General features: G+C 40.0%; 1 protein-coding gene across 2 annotated transcripts in view; it reads left to right on the top strand.

Moving 5' to 3' along the window:
• The first annotated feature begins 948 nt into the window (after positions 1-948).
• GAREM1 (GRB2 associated regulator of MAPK1 subtype 1) overlaps positions 949-27,411 on the top strand; it is a 198,930-nt gene continuing 172,467 nt past the window's right edge. For both annotated transcript variants that reach the window (XM_042910137.1, XM_042910136.1), the window contains exon 1: positions 949-1,086. In XM_042910137.1, coding sequence (XP_042766071.1) covers positions 966-1,086 — 121 coding nt within the window. In that variant the 5' untranslated portion in view covers positions 949-965. The remainder of the gene's footprint in view (positions 1,087-27,411) is intronic.

Here is a 27,411-nt window from a genome sequence, read left to right as displayed (position 1 = left end):
AACTTCCAGCTCCGTTTACAGAGTTGTGAGGTTGGGGGAGAATGGCTCGGCCTCTTGCTCCACGCCTGCCTTTCCCCGCCTGGTCTGTCTGTGGCACTCTCAAGAGGTGAGCACCAAAGAGGTCTCTTCTGTGGCCTTAGCAACTCCGGTGGCAGAGTGAGGAGCAGCAGGGGACCGTGCCCGGCGCCACGACTGAGAGAAAGATTCCCGAGCTTGCTCCGCTCCCGCTGGGCTCCGGGAAGGGCCCTGGGCTGCGAAGAAGTCAGGGCGCGCCGTGGCGCCCGGCGAGGCTGCAGGGCGCCGGAGCGGTCGGACGGGGGAGCGAGAGCTAAAGCTTGCAGAGCGCGCCGAGCCGCAGGCGTCGGCGGCCGCGGCCGAGAGGCTGACGCCCAGCCGAGCCCGCCGGGCCGCGGGAGGCGGAGGCCGAGCGGGAGGCGGAGCGGGCTGCGCCGGGGAGGCGGAGGCGGAGGCGGCGTCTCCCCGAGCTGCGCAGGCGTTGCTCGCACCTTGTTGGTCAGTGCTGGGAGCGCTGCTATGGCGTTTCTCAGACCCGCGGCTCCTCCTCACACGCTCGAGGCGGAGGGAAGGAGGGGTAAGAGGAGGAGGAGGCGAGCGGGCGGCCGTCGCAGCTGCAGACCCGGGGCCAGAGAAGGAGGCGGAGCGGGAGCCGCCGCAGCCACCCCGGCCGCCGCCGCCCGCAGCCGCGGGGCTGCTGCGAGTCCTCTCCCGGCTTGAGGGCACGCCGGGCGTCCCGGCCATGCCGCGTAGCGACAGCTGAGCCGGGCGCGGGCCCCCTCCCTCCCGGCCGCCTCAGCCGCCGTGCCCCCGAGCTGCCCGTGGCCGGAGTGCCCGGCGCCTCCTGCGCGCCCTAGACCGCGAGCGCGAGCAGCGGCCGCCGCCGAGGCGCGGGTGGTGCCGGCGGCGGCGGCGGCGGCGGGAGCGCGGGGCAGGAGGAGGCGGGGAAGATGGACCCGGCGCCCTCGCTGGGCTGCAGCCTCAAGGATGTGAAGTGGAGCTCGGTGGCCGTTCCGCTCGACCTGCTGGTCAGCACTTACCGGCTGCCCCAGATCGCGCGGCTGGACAGCGGTGAGTCTCGGCCCGGCCGCCGGCGCAGGGCAGACCGGCGCGGACCGCAGTCTCGGCATGGGTGTGCGCGCGTGTGCTCGGGAGGGTGGGACCGGGTGGGGAGTGGGCTGCCCGCCCACCCCCGCCCCCACCCCCGGCGCTGGAGTTGGCCCGAGCGGCTGCCGCAGCCCTGGCGCGTTGCTCTCAGCTACCCCCAGCAACAGCTAGAGATGGGAAAATCAGAGCCCTTGCAGTGTAATTAAAAAGGACGCCTTAAAAAAAAAAAAAAAAATCAACATTGGGGAAACCTCTGCAGATTGTAATTTTGGAGGCGAGCTGTCCCTCCCCACCCTCCTGCAGGAATTACTCAACCTGGGAAACCCTGAAGAGTTATCTTAGGCAACTTTCTTACAAAATCATTGTGCTTTGGGTGGCATCTTTATTTTGGATGCTCTCCTTCCTTCTTCCACCCTCCACCCCCCACCCCCCTCCCACCCCCACAAGAAGCAGCAGATTTAAGAGGAAAAGCTCCTGGGTGACCAACTAAAGGGATCACATTTCTCAGAGACCTTTTATTACAGCTTGTCTGTTTTGTTTAACCGAACTGAAAGTAATTTGGGGCTGAGTGTAGAAAATGTTTTTAGCAGAAGTGATGGTATGCTTAAGGTTAATTATTAGCTTAGCACATTTCCAGCCTGGCAAAAAAAAAATTAAGTGACCAAAACCTATATTGATTTGGAACCTGAGCACAGAATTAAGAAATGCTTGTATTTTCTGAAACTGACCACCAGAAACCAGCCAAACATCCCCCAGCTGTTTGTTCTGCAGTGTGACCTCTGCAAACAAGTGCAGTGTCAAGCAAGTAGACCCCTGTCAGTTTGAATTGTACCATGTAAGGTGTCCATTCAGGTGTGTTTTGTTTTGTATTTTCACTATAACTTCAGTTGATTTGGGCTTCATGTGATTTCGGACTGTTCACAGAAACATGCTTGCTCTGCTGTAGGGCTGCGGGAAGCCCTTGGGCCCAGGCTGGCAGGCAAGCAGATAGAGCTGTGGTCACACAGGCCAAGTCAGAAGAGCATTGAGCAGAAAGATGTCATTTCAAGTCACAAGGGTTCGGGTTACTCCAGAAAGGGAGTAACAACAGTGGGTAACGTGAGATGTGTAAATGTCCAAAGGCATTTTTATTCTGTTTCTTAATCTGTGGGGTTAGATTAGACATTTGAAGTACTGATGGGAGAAAGCAATGCAGGAAAGTTCATGAATCCTGGAAAACAATCATGGCATGCTTTCTATCCTTGTTTGGTTGGTCTTGGTAGTGGTGAGAATAAACTAGGAGTTTTCAAACTAGTAATGAAGTGCAGATGAACTCAGGAAGAAGGACAGGTGGTATGTTGAGGCATTCCTGTTTACAGTGGGGGTGGGAAAGTGGTGCTTTAACTATATAACTATATATCTCCAGGTCTGAATTTGTATGTGTGGGTATGTGTGTATTCACAGTTTCATTTCCTCTTCCACTGTGCAAAAATGTGTATATTGGAAGGTTAGGAGTCCTCACCTTTTCCGACCTTCTCTCATCACTGCACACTCTGCCAAAACCCTTAGCTAGGCAGAGAGCATTGATGCATGTGGTGTAAAAGTCACCCAAAAGCTTCATTAAACTGAAAGTTTAAAGAGGCTGAATGTCAGTTGCAGACCTAACTTTTAGCTTTATTATCTGCTGTCCTATCCCTGTCATTCATAAGAAGGATCTGAATCAGCACTGTACTCATCCCACACTTCTTTTTAAAATTAGGACGTGGGTAGCAAGTCTTAACACTGTGCCCTTTCAAGCTGTGGAATGGATTTTGATCACTGTAATTCCAATTCTTTATTGTGAATTTTCGCTTATTACCACTTGAGAATCACAATGACTCACACAAATTTGGAATCCCAGCCAAATACTGCTTTATACCTTGGTTTTTTCACTTAACAATCCCATCTTATTAAAATTTTTTTTTGTTTTTAATAGCTGCATAATATTCCGAGCGGATGGCTATACCCAACAGTCTAGTCCCCAATGGTGGACATGAGCTGCTGTTACAAATTGTGATATCATGAATACCCTTACCCATAAATCTGTTTGTTCAGGTTAGTATATATTCCTGCCTTTCTGAATAAGTATATGTGAATCCTTTTTTGAGTTCGATACACATGAGAATTGGGGGAGCACCACTCTCCCCACAGCCTTACAGTGTTAAATATCCTTAAAAAAATGAATATGATGAGGGGAAAGTGTTAGCTTATCAATTAAATTTGGATAGTCTTTCAAAGAGTCGATCATTGACTCCTTGCTTATTTTTAACCATGTTCCACAGCAGCACCCAGAACATATTAAGGATATGCCGCCATATTTATAAAAGCTGTATGTGAAATCTCCAGTTTTTTTTTTTTTTTTTTTTTTTTTTTTTTTTTAAATCTCCAGTTTTGTGCAGTCCTCATTCTGTGTCTGTCCTTTTCCCAGTTTTAGTACTGCAGGTATGTTTTACACACACACACACACACACACACACACACACCCTATACTTAGCCATGAAAAGTAGTCATTTTCCAAATCACTGATTTTAAAAGAGACCAGAAAGAAACTGAAAAACATGCCACTAGTTGACCTTATGCCAAGAGAGAACTATTGGCTAATTTGAAGCAGTCATTAAAGAACATTAAACGTCTAATTTTATAACTGTTGGTTATTGAATGCCTACTACGTGCTGTACATTTCTCATTGCTTGATGCATTGTCTCAAATACTCAGCACCCCATTTTAAGGACTTTGGGAACCTGAGATTCAGAGAAATTGAGTGACATACCTGGTAAATGTGTGGAGTGGGATTTTCAGCCAACTTTCTGACTCTAAAGAAAGACCTTTTATCTCAAATTTTACCTCCTCATACTAAATGGGAGTAGGTTTAGAGTAGGTCTAATGTCTACTCTAAATAGCCCCACTGTCTCTCTGAGAGTTTGAGGACCGGAAAGTCAATATTTTTCAAACAGTGTAGACACCGAATTAAGTGCTGGCCTCATCCATCATATTTAGACTCCTTTCTGCTTCCCAGAGGAGTGGCTGAAAAGACGAAAGGAGCAGTGGGGAAGAAGAGAGTACGAAATCAGAAAAAGAAGGAAAAACGTGGTGTTTGAGGTGATGGCTTATGTATTTAGATGTGCCTGTTGAAATCACTCCTCAGGACATTTGCCATACTTAAAATATTAACCCCACAGTAAAGAACTCTCCAGTTCTTTGCATTATGCATGTTACTTATGAAATGCCAGTCAGATACACACAGTCAACATTGCATCCCCAGGGGTGAAATTTGTCATCATATGATAAGAGAAATACAGAATAATGAGCCTTCATGGTATTGCCTCATGAATTTTTCTGAAAAACACAAAGAAAAGTACTCAAAAGTAGTGATTCTTCTTACGGGGGTGAGATACATGCTCAACAGGCAAAGGCTAGCTAACCCCAGTCAGCAGCAATACAGTTGAGATCAGATATTTAACCTGGTCATCAATCTTGGAAACTGTTGGCTGTAGAACCAGGTTCAACACATGTGTTTTTGACCAAGAAGAGGGTGGAGCAAATGCTAATCTCCAACCCATCCTAACTCAAAACTAGGTAGGGAAATTGAACATTCTCTGTCTCTTCAATTATTTCACCTTGGAAAGGCTCCAGTGGTTAGTCTAGAACAGTGTTCTTCCAACTTTTTTGTTCCTGTAGCTCCTGAACGATTCTGTAGAAGTTTGTACCCTCAGCATATTTTTAAGCTGATTGCTGAAACTTTTCATCTTAAGTGAAAACAGTTGCAAAGGATGTCATCTTTCAGTATATTATAAATCTTGACCTTTTAAATTGTTACGTCATTAAAAAAAAAAAACTCTAGTAGGTCTATAAGTGATTCCCAGTATCCTTCGTTTTTTAAAATGCATGAATAAGTTCTTCATAAACAGTTAAAATTTTTATACCTTTTTCTCCTTAAATTTATATTCCCATTTTCTTCTGCTACAGAATTCTATCCTAATGTAATGTATTTTTATGTTTGAAAGTGTCTTACGGATCACTCTGTCATTATTTCTGTTATAAAATATGTATATAAATTGAAACCCAGTGTTTTAGATTTCTTTTGACCTTAAGCCTTTTCATATTTGAATATTTCTGGTTGCTTGAAACAAAGAATTGGAAATTCCCTGATTTAGAAAAGGCATTGCTACCCAAATGCTAAAGACTCAATCCTTTACATGCAGTAGGGTTTTTATTTGTTGCTTTGTTAGTTGCCCTGAGGTCTTTACACCCTGGGGTAATGCAGTTAAGAAAGATCTAAAGATGCATTGTTTCTGTAAAGTGGGTGAAGGGTCTTTGGGAAGGGGAGGTGGTGGAGGACAGCTTCTATTCATCCTGGGTTGGACGTCTCTCTGTGATCCCAGGCAAGTCAATTTTTAGACCAGAGAATATTGGGAAGTTGGGGCTCTGGAAATTGATTCCCTGACAGCTGTGATGGGAAGTATTGGCTTTGCATCTAACGTGTACCCCTGTTCGAAGAATGATTGCCTAGATCACTGAAAGATGAGTTTATGGTCCTGTTGACTGAAAGGAAGAGGAAGACTGAGCCTGCATGGAATGACAGGGAGAGAGAAAAAGATAGTAGGAGTTGGAGGCAGCTGCAGTGATCAACAGCAACTTCTCCTTTCCAGATGTGCAGAGGAATCAGAGCTGATGCTAATCCCCAGGTGTGTTGGCACTGTGGGAACTTGGTCCTGGCTTTGTGCTGAAGTGCTTCTCTAACTACCATTTAAGTGCCTGTAAGGCTGAAGGAGCAGAAACATGGACACTGAACTCAGGGAGGCTCCATGTGGCTCTTGCAGATATCAAAGGTGTTTCTAGATCTGTGTTTTATTTTTGAAATTAAGTTCTCAAAACCTCCACGATTGATGTTTTATGTATATATTTTTTCTAAACTAACTTTGTGTGAATCTTGTTCCCAGAAGATGTGCTTATCTGTGGTTTCATTTTCCCTGACATTCTATATTGTAAGAGGCATACATATGCATACATGCATACATATGCATGCCCCAGGTAGGAGAGACAGTAGTTTAAAGGATGCTAGATTTGGGTCTTAGAAACCTCTGTTCAGTTATAGGAGCTGCCATTTCATAGTTATGTGATCTTGGTCAAGTCTAACCCCTTTGATTTGTAGTTTTCTCGTGCAGAAAAAATGTATATTATACTGGTCCATGTATCTCATAGTTTTTGATTAGTTTGTTCAATCAATATTTATTAAGTCCCTGCTGTGTATGAAGCCCTGTTACAAATATGGGGACAATAACATTGAATATAACAGACACCTCTGTGCTCATGCAACCTGCATTCTTGTGTATCTGCTTACTGTGATAATTAAACGCATAATATATGTGAAATACATGTGTATTGCAAAAGAGTGCACATAGATAAGATTAGAGTAATGGAGGTGCAGACCAGTTGAGAGAGAAGCTTCAGAGTGTATCATTTAGGCAACTGAAGTCCACCAAATAGTATTTTATTATTTTTGTAAAGCTAAAGATACTGACTTTATCAGGGTGACTTTAGCCTACCTATTTCCCTCAGAGTATTTGAGATCTAGTAATCCACAGGTTATAAAAAGGTGATGTAAGGTTTTTATCAGAGAGAAAGTGTTGTGAACTAACCCAAGATTGGATTTGGGAAAGAACAGGAAGTTAGGAAAGAAGCTTTTAACTTAATCCAGAATCACATGCAAGTCTGACCAAATGCTACCAACCCACTTGAATCTCTTTCTAGTAGATATTAATCACTGCTTTTACTGGGTTGATGATGATTTTCTGAGCACTTATAGTTATATAACTGTTAGGAAAAACATGCCTTGTGTAATGTGTAATGTTCTGCACCAAATGGGTGATGAAGGAAGTCCCTTGAGTATTCTTTTACATACCATATTATTTTACTTTCCTCTAGTTATCACCTCTAATTCGCCATGCCTACAAATTATGGAAGAATAGGAAAGGACCTTTTAGAAGACCATGGACAGTGATAAGCACTTAGACCCACAAGACAAGATTTGGATATCGCTCTTTCGGTGTTCTTGTTTTTCAAGTAAGATGGCCGTTTTGGAAGTCTTAAGACATTTGGTCATCCGTAAAAGGAAAACTGGTTTGACCATTTGATCAACCATATCATAGTTTAAAGAGCATTCGACTCTCTTTTGCTCATTTGGCTGCCTTATTGAAGTGGCAAGTCCTTGTAGGCCAGCTTGTAAACTCGTTTATTTTTGTTTGAGATTCCTGAGGTATCTGTCTTTTTACTCACTGAGCTGCAGTTCTAAGAAAACTCATAAACTTCCTCTGGTCTTCAGCAGGATTATCAATCTTAAGAACACCAGCTATGCTATGCAACTTGAAAAATAACTTTTATTGCTGGTTTATGTATCATTGTGTTATATTTAACAAAATAGAAAATACTAAAATATTTTAAATCTTATGAGATTTAAGCCTTTTAGAAGACATTTCCACATGATGATGCTCCCCCACATCTCAGCCCCTACCCCTACTCCTAGTGGCACAAAAATGTTTACTTGAATTTCAGGTTAAAGGTATCTAACAATTATTTTTGCTATTTGCCAGCTCCTAGCACAATGTCTGACATAGAAGAGATATCCCATAAGCAGTTAATAAATGAATGAGCAAATCTCAGTATTAAACATTTTCAGGTCCAACACATCTGTATTATTAAAGCATCTGCGACCTCTATAAGTTTGAAATAGAATTTCACTTTTGTTTCAGTTGAGCTAGACATGTGCGTAAATACATAACTTGAAACTAAGATGCTATGTCCTAAAATTAGCAGTAGGGAAAATAAAGACTTAGTTGACCATCATGATGAAATAATGATTCTTAGGATCATTAGTTGTTAATATTTTATTTTATTTTTTATTTTTCTTTAATGTTTTTCATTTATTTTTTGAGAGAGAGAGAAAGAGCATGAGCAGGGGAAGGGCAGAGAGAGAGGGGAACCGCGGATCCAAAGTGAGCTCTGTGCTAACAGCAGCAAAGCCAATATGGGGCTTGAACTAAAACCAGAAGATCATGACCTTCACTGAAGTTTAATGCCACCGAGGTGCCCCAGTTATTAATGTTTTAACTAAATTATTTCTAGAAATTTCAACTCAATTTTAGATTCTTTGGCTTCTTGCTAGTTCTTTTGTTCTGGAATTCAGATGCCTCCTCTACATATTAACATGTAGCTATGTCATTGAATTTCTAATCTTATGTGGACTAGAATACCATAAATCTTTGGAATCGGTCAACTCTTATGCTATAATAAAGAATAGGACTGATTGGATAGTCAGCTAACCATTTAACTATTCAATGTTTCATGTTCCCAGGGTACCAGGGATTTTACTTCTAAGCAAAGTAAGCCACTTGGTTTAAATAGTGTTACGAAACTACAACTGCTAATTTGGTACAGTTGTCATCTTCCTAGAATAGCCCCAAGATTGACTTGAAGCCTTAGTGTCTTAATCCCAGACAGTGAGTTTCCTTTTATGCCCTTGTAGGGATACTGCATGGTGGTAGAAGAAGGAAAAAACAATGTTCCCAAGCCTTTTTCCAGTGTTGTGGATGAATTACTTTATAATTAAAGGGCAAGTCATTTTAATTGATTCTGCTAATTCTTAAGCCTAGTTTGAAGTATTTAAATACCAGTTGGGCTTTGATGACTTAATGGTTGTTTAATAAATTCCAAGTTATTGAATTTAAAGTACAATGTGAAGTCTTATGAAGATATTTGTTACTTAGGTTAATATTTAACATCTTCAGTAAGTTATTACGATTAGGCTAGTTACAGTGTAGAAGGGAATATGAACAGTGCTGAAGGATGTTTCCCTGTAAAGATTTAAAATAAGTTATGTTCTGTTTTTCTCCACTCAGTAGAGGAAAACTTCCTTGCTCAGACATTTTTTAAATATGAGTTTTCTATATACCAGTCTTTAAGGTGTTAGAAGTGAGAATAGGCTCTTGATAATTAGTTCACATTGACAGTGTTTTCCTCTTGGCAAGGAACTAGATTCAAATATCTAAAAGTAACTGAAAAAAGGTAAGTGTTTACTTTTCTATTTTTAAATATTCTGTTAACCTTGTAGGTAGTTAGGAAGCACTCAGTGGTTATAACATTCTGTCATCCATTCAGAAAAAGGTTAATGAAATGCCTGAGGAAGCCCACGTTGGTAACTTAAGGATATCCATCTGTGAAGGTGTTCTATTCATGACTGACACCCTGAATTGCCTCACTCTTCCTTTAGCAGCAATGTATGAGCAAAGGATGGTTGAAATTGAAGAACTGACATCCATTCCATTGTCATTCCTGGTCCTCGGGAAGCTTAGGCTTCAAGGTCTTCACTTTTAGTCTGTTTCAGGTTAATGTTTGAAATAATGCAAGATCCATTTTACCTTGAACCACTGACCCACAAAATCAATCAAGCACCAGACCCAAGTTAAAAACAGTTTAATTAATCTCTAAATAGAGCTCTAGAAGATTCAGAATACCTACTTAAAAATAAGTAAATAACATGAGGCTTTATACAGATATTCTTCTGTTTGGGGTTTTGTTTTTTTTTTCCTTGTTTTCATGTTTATTTTGGTCCCATTTTTTGGGAGACAGGAGAGCCACTGAGAATAGATAGGATCAGAAGAAATTTTCACAAGCTCCTCATGGCCAGGTATATCAGTTAAGGTTAACTTTAGTTGTGTATAATAGGACCAAAAAAAAAAAAATAGTGATTTATACAATATGGAGATTTCATTCATTTCGTATAAAAGGAGTCTAAAGGTATATACTCCAGGATAGATATGGCAGATCCAGAGTCAAGGACCCAGGCTCCTCATGTCTTTGTGCTCTGTCATCCTTCGGAGGTGGTTTTCACTTCATGGCACTTAATGGCTGCTGGAGCTCTAGCTATCATGCCTGCATCTTACACAGCAGGAAAGGTAAAAGGGCTTGAATTCAGACCAGAAGATCATGACCTTAGCTGAAGTTTAATGGCCTTACCACAACTCCTAACACAGCACTTCACTTTCCATCTCATTGGTGAGGACTTACACACTCTTCTGTAGACGGGAAAGTAAGGAACTGGGCACAGTACCCGTGGGTTCTTACTGCAGGAGAGCGGAGCATTGGATGGTAGAAGCTGTTTAGCAGTCTCTGCCACTCAGATTTGTGCTTTGATGCTTTTTCTTCACTTTTTTTTTTCCTTCACAAAACTTAACCGTGCGTTCAGCCCTAATTTCTTGACACCTTCTTGTTCAGGTTTTTCTTTAGCTTAAATAGTATGAACCTCTTGCTCCAACTTTTCTCTTTTCATCCTTGAGCATGAGCTAAAACCTTAAAGCAGTTCTATTTAAAGGCCCTCTATTATATGTGAAAGTACTTTATAAGTAAGCCATGAAAAGTTATGTATTTGTGGGAAATTATTATTATAAGACACTTCTCACTTTCTTTTTTGGCATGCATACTTTTCAGATTTTCTTTCTGATCTGATATACACGATGGGAATAATTGTCCAGTTGTTTAAAGGTGCTTTTCCCCCTGCTTTATTTTTTTTGACAGAGAGGCTTGGTAGTTGTGTTTTAAAAAGATATTTACTGGTTTTCTGCAGATATCATTATTATTGAGAATTTGGAAAACATAGACCAAAAAAATGACAAAAATGAGTATCAGCTTTAATTCCAGAAGTTATATAACTTGTTATATAACCATTATTAACCTTTTCCTATTTTGCAGGCATGGCATGTAAATGGAGACTGTATCTAAAAGTGGGACCAAGCCATATAAAAAACTTTCTTTTTAAATTTTTTAATGTTTATTTATATTTGAGAGAGAGACAGTGTGAGCGGGGGAGGGGCAGAGAGAGAGGGAGACACAATCTGAAACAGGCTTCAGGCTCTGAGCTGTCAGCACAGAGTCCGACATGGGACTCGAACCCACAAACCGAGAGGTCATGACTTTAGCCGAAGTCGGACACCTAACTGACTGAGCCACCCAGGCGCCACCCCCCCTTTTTAAAATTTTTTTGATGTTTATTTATATTTGAGAGAGAGAGAGAGAGAGAGAGAGAAAACTATGTTTTTGATTTTACATGAGATCATGAGCATTTTCCTTCATTATTAATATTCTTTGAAAATAAAATTGTGGGTGGGAATCTATTATTACCAATAAACCACTATTTACTTGACCATTTTTTAGTTGTTAAACATTTGGTTGTTTTGAGTCTCATATTTTTGAGGATATCTTTGTAACTGAATTGGTCAGTTTTTAACATTTAGTTATTTGGGGTTCCTGGAAGTGGGATTATTATTCAGAATTTATTATTTTTAGATTGTTGATATGTGTTGCTAAATTGTATCTAGGAAAGTTTGTACATTAGTAGTGACTGAGTAAGCCAATCATTTTGTGCATCACTGAAATCGTAGTTATTTCTTAGTCTTTGCCAATTTAGATCATTTAAGAATTGGCACTTTTTCTAATTTGTATTTCTTTGATTACTATTAGAATAGCATCAATAATTTTATCATATTTCTTTTGTGAGTTTTATGAGTTCTTTGTTCCATTTTTTGGTAGAGTTTTTCAAAGCTGTAATAAAAAATAAAATGCTAGTATTTTTTCCCTTGGTTTTCTGCAGTGTTTATAAGTAATCTCCAGGTTTCATGTGGGGTTTAATCACTTTTTAAAACTTTCCTTCTATTTTTCCTCAGTTGATGTTCATAAAGAGGTATTCCCTCTGTTCCTGAAATTGGATAATTATGATTGCTTTTATTTATCAACCTGGATATTGGTTTTAAGTGTTATGTTCATTGTTGCCTTGTGGCCTGTCCTCTGAAAGAAGGAATCCTCTTCCATTGCATAAAATAAAATAATCTCGTGAAAGTCTTGGTAAATCCATGCTGTGTATTCACAACTGTGTTTGAATTCAAGTCATGGAGAGGTTCCCACAGCTACTTCATTGTTGAAAATTCCTGTGCTTTGCATGAAATTGAGCTGACAAATAAGGTTCGTCACTATTTGGTTTTCAGGGTTAAGAATAAGTTGACAAGTTTATAAAAATATTTCATTCTTTTTACAGGTAATCCATAATGAGCCCTGAAGTGCTACATTTGGGCAGTTTGAGAGCCTTTTGAAGCTTAGAACCCAAGTGCTGATGTGAGAGAATAAATACTAGAAATTCACAGACAACTTCCAGATAGGGAGAGAAGCAAACATGATGGCTTGGATGTCATTTCATTTCTTCTGTTGAACATCTGTGTAAATGTCAACTTCATTATAATGTCTAAGAGGAAGGGAACCATACACACACACACACACACACACACACACACTCTCACACTGAAGTATTACTGAGCAATAAAAAAGAATGAAATCTTGCCATTTGCAAAATGTGGATGGAACTAGAGTATTATGCTAAGTGAAATAAGTCAGTCAGAGAAAGACACATACCATATGATCTCACGCATATGTGGAATTTGAGAAACACAACCAATGAACATAGGGGAAGGGAAACAAAAATAAGATAAAAACAGGGAGGGAGACAAACCATAAGAGACTCTTGAATACAAAGAACAAATTGAGGGCTCTGGAGGGGTATTGGGTGGGGGGATGGGCTAAATGGGTAATGGGCATTAAGGAGGGCAGTTGTTGGAATGAGCACTGGGTGTTATATGTAAGTGATGAATCACTAAATTGTATTCATAAATCATTATTACACTATATGTTAACTAATTTGGATTTAATTTAAAATATTGTTTTAAAAAAAGAAGGGAACCACAGATAAGAGGGAAAGTCCAGTTTAATTCTCTGTGTATATGCAGTGATTGATGGGGAATAATATACATATATCCCTTTACTAACTAGGCACAGAGAACTCTCTGAATAGTTCTATCAGTGGGTTGAGGTGACGGTTGCTAAAAGTGAAGTACGAGATGACTTTGAGATTCTTTTCTACTGTCAAAGAAGAAGCCTCAAATTAACTTTACAGTAAATCAGGTAGTTTTTGAATTGTTCTCACCCCTCCCCACAGTTTTCTCTCTCTCTCTCTCTCTCTCTCTCTCTCTCTCTCTCTCTTTCTTGACTCAGTTGGGAAGAGATCAATGAGTAGACTGTATGCAGTTGAATACTGTGCAGTAGATACTATAAGAGTTTTATGCTAATGAGTAGAGCCCAGGGAGAAGAGGAGGGAAATATATGAACTAAGTCTAACCTATCTAGTTTTTAAATTGTCACAGTGAAACAAAACTTTATTGCCCTTGATTTTGAACTTAATACATTCATTAAAAAGAATTTGAATACATAAAAATATTTAAAAACTAAAGATAATTTGAGGTCCCTCCACCCTGAGATAACCACCATCAGCATTTGGTGACTGTCCTTTTCATGTATCCTCTGTTCACACATAGACACACATTACAATTTTACGTAAGCGCACATTTTAGGTTTGTTTGGTTTTTTTGCCTTCTCCCTTCACTTCAACCCCTATTCCTCCAATCCAACCCTGCCTACTCACATAATACAGTACATATCCTTTCTATTTTCTCCATACTCACATAATCCCACATCAACATTATATACACATACAAAGGCACATACTGAAACAGAAATCTATCATTGCTGTATAAAAATGGGATTACATTATACATGTCTTTTGGCCTTTTGCTTATATCACTCATGAGAATTTTTCTGAATCATGGGATGTAAAACAAATTCATTTTTAACAGCTGCACAATATTCTACAGTGTGGAAATACTCCTATTGATTGGTGTTCAATTTGTTTCTAATTATTGGCCTCTGAATTTCACTAAACCCCCATATGTATAAGTCATTAATTTGCTCATTGTTTCTATAGAAGTCCATGATTTCTATCTTTTATTTCTTCCCCAAAATATCTTTGATACCACTATCTTACTGATTCTCTTAACCTCACATGCAAAGATCAAAATTAACTCTTTATAGAAAACACATGTGGGGGGGCACCTGGGTGGCTCAGTTGGTTCAGTGCCCAACTCTTGATTTCATCACAGGTCGTGATCTCACAGTTGTGAGATCCAGCCCCTCACTGGGCTCTATGCTGACAGCACGGAGCCTGCTTGGGATTCTCTCCTTCTCTCTCTCTGCCTCTCTCTCTCTCTCTTTCTCTTTTAGAATAAATAAACATTAAAAATATATATATGAGGGAAAGGGGGTCTTTCATCCCAGTATCACAATTCACAGAACTAGAAATGATATAATAGATGTTGCCAAATTGCTATCCAAAAAGTCTGTAACAATTCTCATTTCCATCATTGATGTGTAAGAATACCATTTCTCCAAATCCATGTCAACATTAGCTATTATAAAGTTTTAAAAAAATATTTGCAAACCTAACAGATACAAAATGAGATCTTGTTGCTATGTTATTTTACATTTCCCTGTTAGTGATTTTGTGCCCTTTTTATATGATTACCGCTTAGAATGCTCTTCTGCAAATTGAAATCATACTTTTTTGCTGGTTTTTGTTGACTCATTCTTGCCAATTTCTAGATGCTGTTTGTATATTATGTAAGTTTTCCTTATATATGTTTCCATATATATATATATATATATATATATATATATATATATATATTTTACATATATTATGTAAGTTTTCCTTACTTACATTTATCTATTGACTTTGTTTATATTCTATTTATCCATTCAGAGTTTTTAATTTTTATATGCACAGACAAGTCTCTTTCTTGTGTTTTCATTCTTGGCTAAGAAAGATCTTCCTGACCTCGAGATTGTATATGTAGTTTCTTAGATATTCTAGGAAGATTTAAAAATTTTTTAGTTAAGTCTTCAATCTGTCTGGAATTAATTTTTGCATATGATGTAAGATTTTTATTTTCTTCTAGCCTGTTGTTGTGCCAGCCCATTTACTCAAAAGTATGCTTAACTACTGAATTGAACTATCTTTGTCAAATTCATTTTGCTCTTTAAAAGTAGAAAAATCCATTTCAATCGCACCTGTCTTTCAGGGAATGCATTGGGCTGTGATCTAAGAATACTTACAGTTGATGAAATCTGAAAACAATCCTTTATTTTTTAAAGAAGAGAAGTTGTGGCTAGGGCCACCCCAATCTTGACTTACTCTTCTTTTCCAAAGGCTGTGGGAGGCCTGAAATTTGTTTTTCTAAAGAAAATTTTAATTCATTTTAAAGCCAGCACTACTCTGGTGAGTCTGGGAAATGATAGTAACTTGTTAAATGCCTTCTGGAATATAGTCCAGATGCTTTGGCAATAAGTTTTCTCCAGGGAAGAATTTGTTTTAAAATGATACTTTACTAAGCTGTTGTTCGTGTGTGTGTGTGTGTGTGTGTGTGTGTGTGTGTGTGTGTGTGTGTGTGTGTGAGAGAGAGAGACAGAGAGACAGAGAGACAGAGAGAGAGGCAGAGAATGTGCCTTTCAGAATTCAAGAAGCATTTGCAAATTGCGCTCAACTTTAGACTAGTTAATTTAAAGTACATTTCTTCCATTATTTTTTGGATGAAGGGCACACTTTTCACCATTCTTTTTTTTTTTTTTAATTTTTAAGATTTTATTTTTAATTATATCTATATCCAGCATGGGGCTTGAACCCACAACTCCAAGATCAAGATTTGCACACTCCACCAACTCAGCCAGCCAGGTGCCCCTTTCACACACCATTCTTAATGTACATGTGTGTGTGTGTTGCTTAAGAATTTCATAATGACCTGTGTCTGTTTATTTTTAAAGACAAAGTGGGGTGCCTGGGTGGCTCAGTCGGTTAAGCATCTGATTTTGGCTCAGGTCATCATCTCACAGTTCGTGAGTTCGAGCCTCACGTTGGGCTCTGTGCTGACAGCTCAGAGCCTGGAGCCTGCTTTGGATTCTGTGACTCCCTCTCTCTGCCCCTCCCCTGCTTGCATTCTGTCTCTCTCTCTCAAAAATAAATAAAACATTAAAAAAAAATTTAAAGACTTAAATTTCTCTTACAACGTCCTTACCTCCCACAAAATCTTTGATGGCATTGCCTTCCCAATTCCTCTTAATTTCACATGGCAAGGATTAACATTAAATATTTTTGGGGAAAACAGGGCAACATGGAACCTGTGTATCTCAATGTCAAAACCCAGACTGCATAATAAAGGAAAAATAAGTCGTGTGAGAAAAGAACTCTTAACAGATTATTCTGTGAAGCCTTTTCTTCTGCATGATCTCTGAGTAAAACTATAACAAAATGGCAGTCGTGAACTCCTTGAGGAACTTTATTAGGTTGGAGCTGGGTATGTGTAGAAGTTTTATCACTTCTCTTTTTTAGATATGTCGTTCTAAGCCATCAGATAGCAGGCTGTCCTGGCTTCTCTTCCCATTGCACATTTCACACGGTCTAGCAGCATCTGGCACAGGGCGTTTGGGATACTCCAGTTTATTTCTAAAGTATTTGCAAGCCCTGCCCTACTACACACACAGGTGCATGCCCTGTGTCCTTCACCTTCCAACCTTTTAGCAAGTTCTGGGCAAGGGAAGAATAATTCCAGCAGCCATTCCATCCTGCTTCAGCTCAAGGATTTTAGAGTTCTTCCCCAGTCTCTGACTTCTCAAGTTATCTCCAGCTTAGAAGAGACTCAGTATATGAGGATATGTCTTATTTTAGAACTTCTTGAATTATATTTACATACATTAACCTCGTGGAAAGAAGGTGAAAAATATTCTGAGTCTGGGTGAAGCCAACTCAGCATTAAAATTTGGCTGGAAGAACACTGAGATTTGGTGATAACTACTTAATCAAAAGCTGTTTAATTTGTCCTGATGTGTTGGGTGGATGTATTTGAAAATGGAAATGGACATATTTCACTAATTCTGAAGTGTGCATTTTAATAGCCCTGAAATTGGGATGCATCTTGTAATTAATGGCATGTCGTAGTTTAATCAGCCATGTTTATTCTTTCTTGATTCTTGTGAAGTAATGACTGTATTACGAGTCATGGCATCCTAAATTACGTGAACTATGGTAGTTCATGCAGTATATTTGAGTCAGAGGAATTAAAGGGCAAAGCACACATGTGAAACAAGGACTTTTTAGTGGATGTTCCAATACAATGTGGGACATAATCTAAACTGAAAATCAAAGAACGTTCTCTGAGCTGTCATCCATCTCTAATGAGAAAATATCAGGGTTACATTTAATAACAGATAAGGCAAAGTTCTCTGTTCTATACAACTATATAATTTTCCTTCATAGTACATTTTTCAACTTTAAAGAATAACTTGATTTATATATCTCCCGCCATCCTCCATGAGGGCAAGCACTGTCTTTCATGTTTATCATTGTGTTCCCAGCACCCAGCAGTTTCCAAATGGTCACCTTGGCAACATGTAAGTGTTCAGTAGAGCCTGATTTAAGGACCGTTCTTTGGCACAATCTTTAATACACAGACATACACAGATATCCACAGTGTAGTGGGTTGAATGGTGGCTTTCCAAAAAGATGTGTCTGTGTCTAAATAGCTGTAACTTACTCATTGCCTTAGTTGGAAAAGGAGTCTTTGCAGATGTAATTAAGATTAGAGTGTTAAGATGAGATCATCCTGGATTGCCTGAGTGGGCTCTAAATCCAATGACAAGTGTCTTTCCAAGAGGAGAAAGGCAGAGACTGGAGTGATAACAGCCACAAACTAAGGTTTGCCTGAGCTCACAAGAAGCTGGAAGAGGCAGGGAACAGAATCTCCCCGAGGGCCCTTCAAGGAAGTGCAGCCCTGCCTACAGCTTGATTTTGGATTTCAGGCTTCCAGAACTGTGAGAGTATAAATTTCTGTTGTTTTAAGCCACTCGGTTTGTGGGAATTTGTTATGGCAGCCATAGGAAACTACTACGTGTATATAAATACACACGTACGTGGAAGGACACACATATGAGCACACACACAAGTTTTGCTAGCCTGTAATTTTTAAAAATGACATCTTTTAAAATTAGAAGTTATAAATATATAATCTTCTTTTTTAGATTTTCAAAATAATAGAGTTTACCCTAGGACTCATCAATAGGCTGATGCATAAGGTGGGATTATGGAATGTGGTTTTCATAATGGTGTTCATTTAATAGCTATGGACCCCATGCTTGTTGTCTTATGAGCATAGTACTAAGTGGTGGGAACACAAAGGTGAATAAATGTAGTTCTGATACTTCAGAGGCCTGCTGAGAGCATATTTATTGACAGTTCTTCGACTTAGCAGATTGTCTATTCTTAGACAACTATTAACACGTAATAAGCATAGAAATGCTTCATTCTAAAGGTCAGCTTAATAGTGCCAAGAGCTCTTGAGGAAAGTTTCACAGAAAATGTTAATTGACCAGCAAATTAGTCCCTGAAGAACGAGTAGAGATTTGGTGGGTTCGGAAGAGGGGGAATGTTCTTTCTAACAGAGGTTAGGAACGTCCTGAGCAGGGGCCGCTGATGGAGGGTGATAGGAGATGAGGCCCCAAAGGCAAGTTGGAAGCAGATTTTGAAGAGCTGTAACATGTTGAAGTTTGACCTTTATCTTGTGGCTAAACTGGTGGCTCTTAGCCTTTTGCCCCGCTTCCAGGACACAGATAGCAGAGGGTGTTAGGACAGAATACAGGCATAACTTGGAGATACTGCAGGTTTGGTTCCAGACCACTGCAATAAAGAGAATATCGCCATAAATGAAGTCAGATGAATATTCTGGTTTCCCAGTGTGTATAAAAGTTCGATTTATACTGTGCTATAGTCTGTTCAGTGTACAATAGCATCATGTCTAAACAAACAATGTGCATACCTTAATCAAAAAGTGCTTTATTGGGGCACCTGGGTGGCTCAGTCGGTTAAGCGTCCGACGTCGGCTCAGGTCATCATCTCCTGGTTCGTGAGTTCGAGCCTCGCCTCGGGCTCTGTGCTGACTGCTCACGGCCTAGAGCCTGCTTCAGTTTCTGTGTCTCCTCTCTCTGCCCCTTCCCTGCTCGTGCTCTGCCTCTCTTTCTCTCTCAAAAATAAATATTTTTTAAGTGCTTTATTGCTAAAAAACGCTGACCATCACCTGAGCTTTCAGTGAGTCATAATCACTGATCACCATAATAAATATAGTAATGAAAACGTTTGAAATATTGTGAAAATTACAAAAATGTGACACAGAGACATGAAGTGAGCATATGCTGTTGGAAAAATGGTGCCAGTAGATGTGCTCCATGCAGAGTTGCCCCAATTTTACTAAATGGTAGTATTGAGCAACACATTCTACAACCAGCTCTGTCACCATATATCGATTGGAAGATCAGTGTTAGGCAAGTGACTCATCTTTGTTCCCAGAGTACCAAGCACAGTGCCTGTTTACAAAAGTGTTCCTCAAGTGCTTGTTAATAGTAACAGTGGGAAAATGTCGAAGGGCTTTAAATATGGGAAGTGCCCCATCATATTTCATTTCCAGAAGGATCGTTGTGGTGTCATTTTGGAAGACCATTTAGAACAGGAGAAGTTTAGAATCGTAGAATGACAATATTTGGAAGCTATAGGGTTATAATCAAGCAGAAAGATGGCCTCTAGCCAAAACTAGTTAAGTGGGAATAAAGAGGAAGGGGTGAGTTGGAAATATTTCAAAGGTAAGATTTCCAGGAGTTATGTTTGCATATGGGATATGAGGACGAGGGAAACGTTCAGTAGTCCTGAGTTTACTGGCTTGGCTGCTGATGCTCTCATCAGAGATCAGAACAGCAGGTTGCAGGTGGGTGCACTAGTCCTGGTGGGCCAGGTTAGGCTGAGGTAACAACGCTGCGAGGGCAGTAGTTTAAAATGCAAAGGCTTATTTCTTCCATGTGTTATACATTTATGACAGGTTGGGGGTGGGGCTCTGCTCTGTGTCCTCATCCTCACTGGAGGACCCAGCCTAGAAACTCTTGTTTGTGTTTCTATACCTGTTGAGACAGGAGAGAGAACATGGCAGCTCGTGTGTTGACCTCTTAAAGCTTCTGCCCAGAAGTGACGTACCTCATGTCCCTCTCACATTCCATTGTTAGTGGCAAGTCTCATGGCCACACCTAACTTTCGAGAGGGTAGAGATGTGTAGTCTGTCCCTATACCGGAAATGTGACTCCAGCAATCATTGTGGTAGGAGGTGTGGAAAGTCAGCATGCTAATTTGTGGGAATGTTAAACTTGAGGTCTGTATTTCAGGGAGATTCCGTTCAGAAGGAATTGGAAATCTGGGCTTGCATCTTGACGGAGTTCAGGGCTAGAGAAGTAGTAGTGGAATATTTCAACGTGAAGGTCATAGAACAAGCCACAGGAGTGAATGACATTGATCAGGAAGGAATGGAAGCTGAGCCGATGATGGTAAAGATCAAGGTTAATAAGCTTGTGGTTATGAATATTGCAACCCTAAGCGGTATTTTTTTATAGCAGTTTGTTACAACTTTTAAATAATTTTAAGTAACTGTTGGCATAGGAGTTGAATTAATCACTTAAACAGAATTTAGCGTTTTCAGACTTCAAAATCGCTGACTTGCACTTAGTAATTTAAAAGGTGCCTTTAGATTTTGCAGTAGGATTTCAGCCAATTTCCTGACCCAGCAGGGAGGAAAAAGTATTGCAAAGGATAGCTATTGTAGTTTGATCTGAAGACCAGTTACAAGTTGATTGATACTAAGATCGCTGAGTACTCAGAAAATTAGAATCCTTATAAAATTTCTAACTGGTTGTGGTGCCTCAGACTGAAAGATGCGGGCTTAACTTTGCTGTAATGATACTCTTTTTATAGTTCCAGTTACTGGCAAAGGAGGTAGTTAAATAGCACTTTTCCCCATTGGCCAGTGTGTCTAGAGACATGCTTTTTTCTGTTCTCCATTCTCTTAAAAGGTTCCTGTGCTTTTCCCTGCCCGGCCTCCACAGGGGTCTACACCTGAATCGCTCCGTCTTTAAACTTTTCCTGTAGACATATGTGATTACCCAAAATAAACTTCCCTCCTTTCAAAATTATGTACCTCTCAGGAAAATGAAAAATCAAACTTGGTTTAATGCATATCGCCATTATCTCTTTGAAGGAAATTTTGCAGAATTACAATAGTAGTGATGGTAAAGTGGTAATTCTGGTTTTTACACTTGAGGTGAACAAGTATTCATAGAGCTTCCTACTTTTTGATAGCATTAAACTATGAAGGATTAAAAGAAAAGGAAGCTATAGCTTTCACCTTCTTGACCCAGACCCATAAAACTATTAAAAGTAACTGTTCTGGGGGCCCTTGGGTGGCTCAGTCGGTTAAGCGTCTGACTTTGGCTCGGGTCATGATCTCACGGTTTGTGAGTTCGAGCCCCGCAATCAGGCTCTGTGCTGACAGCTTGGAGCCTGCTTCGGATTCTGTGTCTCCCTCTCTCTCTGCCCCTCCCCTGCTCTTGCTCTGTCTCTCTCTGCCTCTCAAAAATAAATAAATGTTTTTTAAAAATTTTTAAAAAAAGGTAACTTCTGTATTCCCCAAATAAGCAAAGCCATTGATTGGTGTTTACTCCTGGATGATGATTATAATTAGCATTTATTGAGGACTAATGATGGTGCTAGTTATTGTACAACACATTATATACATTATCTCATTTAATTTTTGCAAATACTCTGGCATAAGTTCCCTACAGGGAACAGAGGCTGAGAGAATGGGAATAATTAGCTCAAGCTGGAAAGTGAAGCCAGCAGCCAGTTCTAACTTTTAACGGTTCCTCTAGCCTGCCTGTCCCTATTCTCAGACCAACAGGAGGAGTCTTTTCCCACTCACATTGCACATTACAGAATGAGAAACCCTTTTGTCAGTCATCTTTATTAAAATTGAACCACTGGGGCACGTGGGTGGCTCAGTCAGTTAAGCGTCCGACCTCGGCTCAGGTTGTGATCTCGCGGTTTGTGAGTTCAAGCCCCATTTTGGACTCTTTGCTGTCAGCATAGAACCCGCTTAGAATTCTCTGTCCCCGCCTCTTGTCTGCCCATGCCTGCTCGCACATGTGCATGCTCTTTCTTTCTCAAAAATAAATAAAAACATTACAAAAATAAATAAAGAATCACTAATAGGCAAGGTGCCAAGGATAGGCCTGATCGCATTAATTGAAGTAAAGAGAGCCACAGGGGCCCCACAGAACTGTTAATAGAAGAGGAGAACTGAACTGGACACTAGGAATTCCAGAGGTAGGTTTTCTACTTTAAATGTTTGTCATCTTCCTCTCCCATCCTCCCCAATGAGAAATACTTGGGAGTGGCAGGCGCCTGGGTGGCTCAGACAGTTGTGTCCGACTTCAGTTCAGGTCATGATCTCTCAGTTCGTGGGTTTGAGACCCGCGTTGGGCTCTATGCTGGCAGCTCAGAGCCTGGAGCCTGCTTCAGATTCTGTCTCTCCCTCTCTCTCTCTGCCCCTCCTTCCCCCACTCTCAAAAATAAACAAACATTAAAAAATTAAAAAAAAAAAAAAAAGACAGACTTGGGGTGGAATGGAACATGTAAAATGTGTGTTCCTTAATTGCCTTCAGTCATATGTGCATATATGTGGGATTTCTATAAACTCATGTATAGTAATATGCTTCACTTACCTTGGTGTGAGACTTGGCAAAACTCTAGCCTTCCTCCCAGAGAGGCTCTGCTTCTGATGTACATCAGTCACAAAGCCCACACTTGTAGTCCAGTCAATATCCTCAAACTGAAGAGTAGTATATTGTACAATTACGAAGCGAAACAGCAGATGCTGTGGAATCGAAGCAAATGCTGTGGAAACCAAGATAGGCTGGTGCCCTCAGAAATGACAAGAACACAAGAGACATGATCAGGGCGTGTGGTCATACTCAGGCTCCAACACCAGCAGGCGACCTCCTTCTCCCCCAGTGCCATCTCGACGGGACAGCATTTTCACATTGTGTATTGACTGGAACAACTTTAGTGGTGATTCTTGCTTAACTTTTTGGATATCTGAAGAAAACTGCAAATACACATGTGTATAAACACGAAGTTTTTCGTACGATTGTAGAGGGTTTATTGCCCGCCCCTCCTCTTTCCCAAAGCGGGGACTCAGAACCCTGAGCCAGTGTGTTCAGTCACTGCATAGTATGCGGTTGCCCCCTTCCAGTGGGGCAAATAGGCAAGCACAGTACAGCCACTGATGCCATTAGGAAGGGACAGGCACAACCCAACAAAGTATTATTTTATCTTAAAATGTTCAGTTTACTAGACAGCTTTCAGGATGGGATTTTATCCGGCTCGGGGGTGGGGAAGTGCCCTGGAGTGAGAAGTAGTAGAGAAGGCTTCTCAAAAATGGAAACCTATCTGCATTATGCACACAAGTCTGATTTTGCTCTGCCTGAGCCCCCGCCCCCCCCCCCCCCCCCATACACCCTTCCCTTCACCGACCAAACAGCAATGAGTTTACCTAAGCCTTGGGCCACATCTGGCCTGCTGCCTGTTTAAGTACATGAAGTGTTATTAGAAGACAGCCATGCCCTTGTTATCATATATTGTCTCTGGTTGTTTCTGCACTTACACAGTAGAGTTGAGTAGTTAGGACACAGGTTGTATGGCTCACAGAGCCTAAAATTGTTACTCCCTGGCACTTGACAGAAGAAAGTTGGCAACCCTTGTCCTAAGCCATCTACTCTTCCTCTGTTTTCTTTGAGATTAGTATTGTTTATTTACGTAAATAAAAGAGGTGTCTATAGATTTGGGGAAGCTAATGTGGGCATAGATCAGTGTCCTGTACATTCATTTAACAGTGGGCTTAATGTATGATATCTCTTTGAAAATGGGACAAGAGAAATCCCCAAGCAGTCCAATATACAATCCTATATTGGTTGTATCCTTAGCTGTTTGTGAAGTGCCATAATTTCCATCTCAGGCCAGGTTCTCTAGTGCTCTCTCTGAGTATACTTATCAGTACAAACGAAATTATTTAGTATAACACTACACAGTATAGAATCAAAAGCAAAACCACCTTAGTAATTACACATGATGAATTTCAGCAACATAAATACTAAACCATATGGTTTCCTGGATTATCCACAGTACCTCTTTTCATTAATGTCACTAAGAACCGCATATAGAAATAAAAATAACAGCCTTGGGAATGTGCCTGTGATGTGTAAAGCAAATGGGAGGCACAAACAAGTGTAAGTCCCCTGCCCTTAAAATTTTTTTAATTTAGTACTTTATCTTTTAGTGCTAGCAGTATATCTTTTTTTTTTTTTTACAACTAGTCCAGTAGATTTGGAAGATTTAAGAAGAGAACTGCATTTTTTACCAATCCTGAGAAGTGGTTATTAAAGTGTTCATTGATTCCTGAAAAACAAATAGAGTTATCTAGACTTCATCACTACATTGATATATGATAAAGAAGAAAAAGTTGCTTTAATGTATATTTCCTCTTAAAAAGGTTACTTTTCTATGAAGACAAGGAAAAGTTTTTGTAATATAGAGAGAAGTATATATCATAATATCAGTAGGACTTAATGACTTAGAAATTTATATGATGAACGTTTTTTAAAATTTTTTTTGATGTTTGTTTATTTATTTATTTATTTAATGTTCATTTACTTTTGAGAGACAGAGAGACAGAGCATGAGCTAGGGATGGGCAGAGAGAGAGGGAGACACAGAATCCAAAGCAGGCTCCAGGCTCTGAGCTGTCACCACAGAGCCCAGTGTGGGGCTTGAACTCACAAACTGAGATCATGACCTGAGCCGAAGTCAGAGCTTAACCAGCTGAGCCACCCAAGTGCCCCTAATGTTTATTTTTGAGAGATAGAGCATGAGCAGGGGAGGGGCAGAGAGAGAGGAGGCACAGAATCTGAAGCAGGCTCCAGGCTCTGAGCTGTCAGCACAGAGCCCGACGCGGGGCTTGAACTCACGAACTGTGAGATCATGACCTGAGCTGAAGTCAGATGCTAAACCGACTGAGCCACCCAGTTGCCCCGATGAACAGTTTTACTTAATAAGCTTTTAAATATGCAAAACTAAAATTTGAAAATAGAGAATTTAGTTGAGTGTTTTGATACAGCTAAATTAACTGATTTCTTATTAGAGTTATACATACTAAATTCCAACCAGGAAAAAAAAAATCTCTTAAATTTGGTAATGCATATTCAAGGATTCTTTGGCTTAAAATGTGGAGGGATAATTTGTATTGCAAATGTAAATGAATGATCAGAAACCCACCCACAGCCTCCTACTGAATGTGAACTCGATGTTGACAGTTAATCTGTGTGAAGCCCTTTTGAGTGTTGTTGGTTTATGCTTGTGGTTGGAACAGCCTATATACTTGTAAAAGCAGCAAAGTTGCCTGGACTCCGTGCTGTCTATGTATACAGTACAATTAGAGCCATTGATATCTTGTGGCAGTTGAGCCTCCTGAGATGATGTATGTACAGTAAACATCCCTTAATAAGATATTGCTACCCTGTTAACTGTTGGCCGATTGTGCTCGGTAACACTCACCAGGGCTAGGTTTTTCTGTTTTCATTCTGCACTCTATAATGTTTCATCCCCCTAGTGTCTTGAAAATTTAACTCCCACATGAACTTACTTAGCATAATTATAGGAATTGCAAGGGGATCTGAGCAAGTGTTAGTGGAAGCAATAATAATCAACTCAAGAAGCCTGCATAACTCATGTTGAAGAGCTCACGATTATAGCAATATGTGAAACAGAAGCACTGGTACTATGTTAGTTGGCTTCCTGCTGATTTTTGCTTTGTTTTGGAAATTGTTATTCTTTTGGACCCCACTCAGACATGGGTTTCAACCCCTGTTGACCCTGTGTGTAAATTTGGGAAATTAAAGAACATTTCTGATTCTGTTTCCTTATATGAACGATCCTGGTTTGCCTAGGATAGTCCCAGTTTGTACCTCCTGCCGCACCATAACTCTTAATAGTGCCCTCTTCACTCTTAGAAGTGTCTTGTTTGGACAGTATGTTATATGGAAAACCAGTTTCTAGGTGAAAGAGATAATACCCCCCTCCTGGCCTTGTTGTGATGTGTGATGATAATATGAAATTAAGTGAAAATGAAGAGCATGGTTCTTTTGGTTTATAAAAATAAAACCTCTGTTTATAGTAGGTGACAGTGAACTCTAAAATAAAGGTGATTGATTTTATTTTACATATGTTATATGTATATGTTACATATACATATGTTACATATACATATACATATGTTACATATATATGTTATATGTTACATATGTTATATGTTATATGTATATGTTATACATACATTCCATGGGGAAGTTGCTGAGAAAGTGAGAAATGGAAAGTCTGGGAAAAGGAGAGAATATTTGGGTGACAATTTTGAGTGATCATTATGTAGTCATTCTGTATTTTGAAAGGAATTATTGTATTAATGTCATTAGAAATTTTTCGTGCACAGTCCTGTGTATCATTGTTTCAGTATTCCCATCTATTACTGAATTAATTTGAAGGCTGTGGTACCCTTGTGACAAAGCATCATTTAAAACTTAGAGCCGTTCTTTTTTTTTTTTTTTTTTTAATTTTTTAATGTTTATTTACTTTTGAGAGAGAGAGACAGAGACAGAGCACGAGCCGGGGAGGGGCAGAGAGAGGGAGTCACAGAATCCGAAGCAGGCTTCAGGCTCTGAGCTGTCAGCACAGACCCTGACTCGGGGCCTGAACCCACGAACTGTGAGATCATGACCTGAGCTGAAGTCAGATGCTTAACGAACTGAGCCACCCAGGCTCCCCTTAGAGCAGTTCTTTCGATGAGCCCCATACATTTTACCTCAACAGTATATTTCCCAGGCTACATGGTTTTGCTACTGAAATAATTTGTGAGAGTAATTTCTGTCATCTGCTATGGTCTTAATATATTTTTTGTTAGACAAATGAGAATATGATTTGATTCTGGAATTATTATATATGCTAATTAAATGTTTGGGATTTACCACAGAGGAGGGCATTTTTAGGAGATGGATGTCATTTGTTATGCTATAGTAAGATGATTGTGCATTAGAATCCTACAAAACAGACTAAATTGTATTTGTGCACAGAACTTGGACAGTTTTAACTAGGAGTCTGTATCTTTAGCCATTCAGCTTGACTTAGTTATCTGTTGTCGTGAAATTTCTGGTTTATATTCAAAGGCAATAAATTATTGATTCATGAGTTCTAAATATTACCATATGCAATCATTTGGACAAAACTTTTTATTGATACCATTCTTTTTCCTTTTCTTCCTTGTTTTTCAAATAGCAATGTGAGTGATGTACTAGGGGAATATATACAATTAACTCTTAAACA

Source organism: Panthera leo, chromosome D3, assembly GCF_018350215.1.
Source record: "Panthera leo isolate Ple1 chromosome D3, P.leo_Ple1_pat1.1, whole genome shotgun sequence".
In the NCBI taxonomy this organism is placed as follows: domain Eukaryota; kingdom Metazoa; phylum Chordata; class Mammalia; order Carnivora; family Felidae; genus Panthera; species Panthera leo.
Note: the sequence above shows the minus strand (reverse complement) of the source record. Positions and strands in the feature narration are given on the sequence as shown.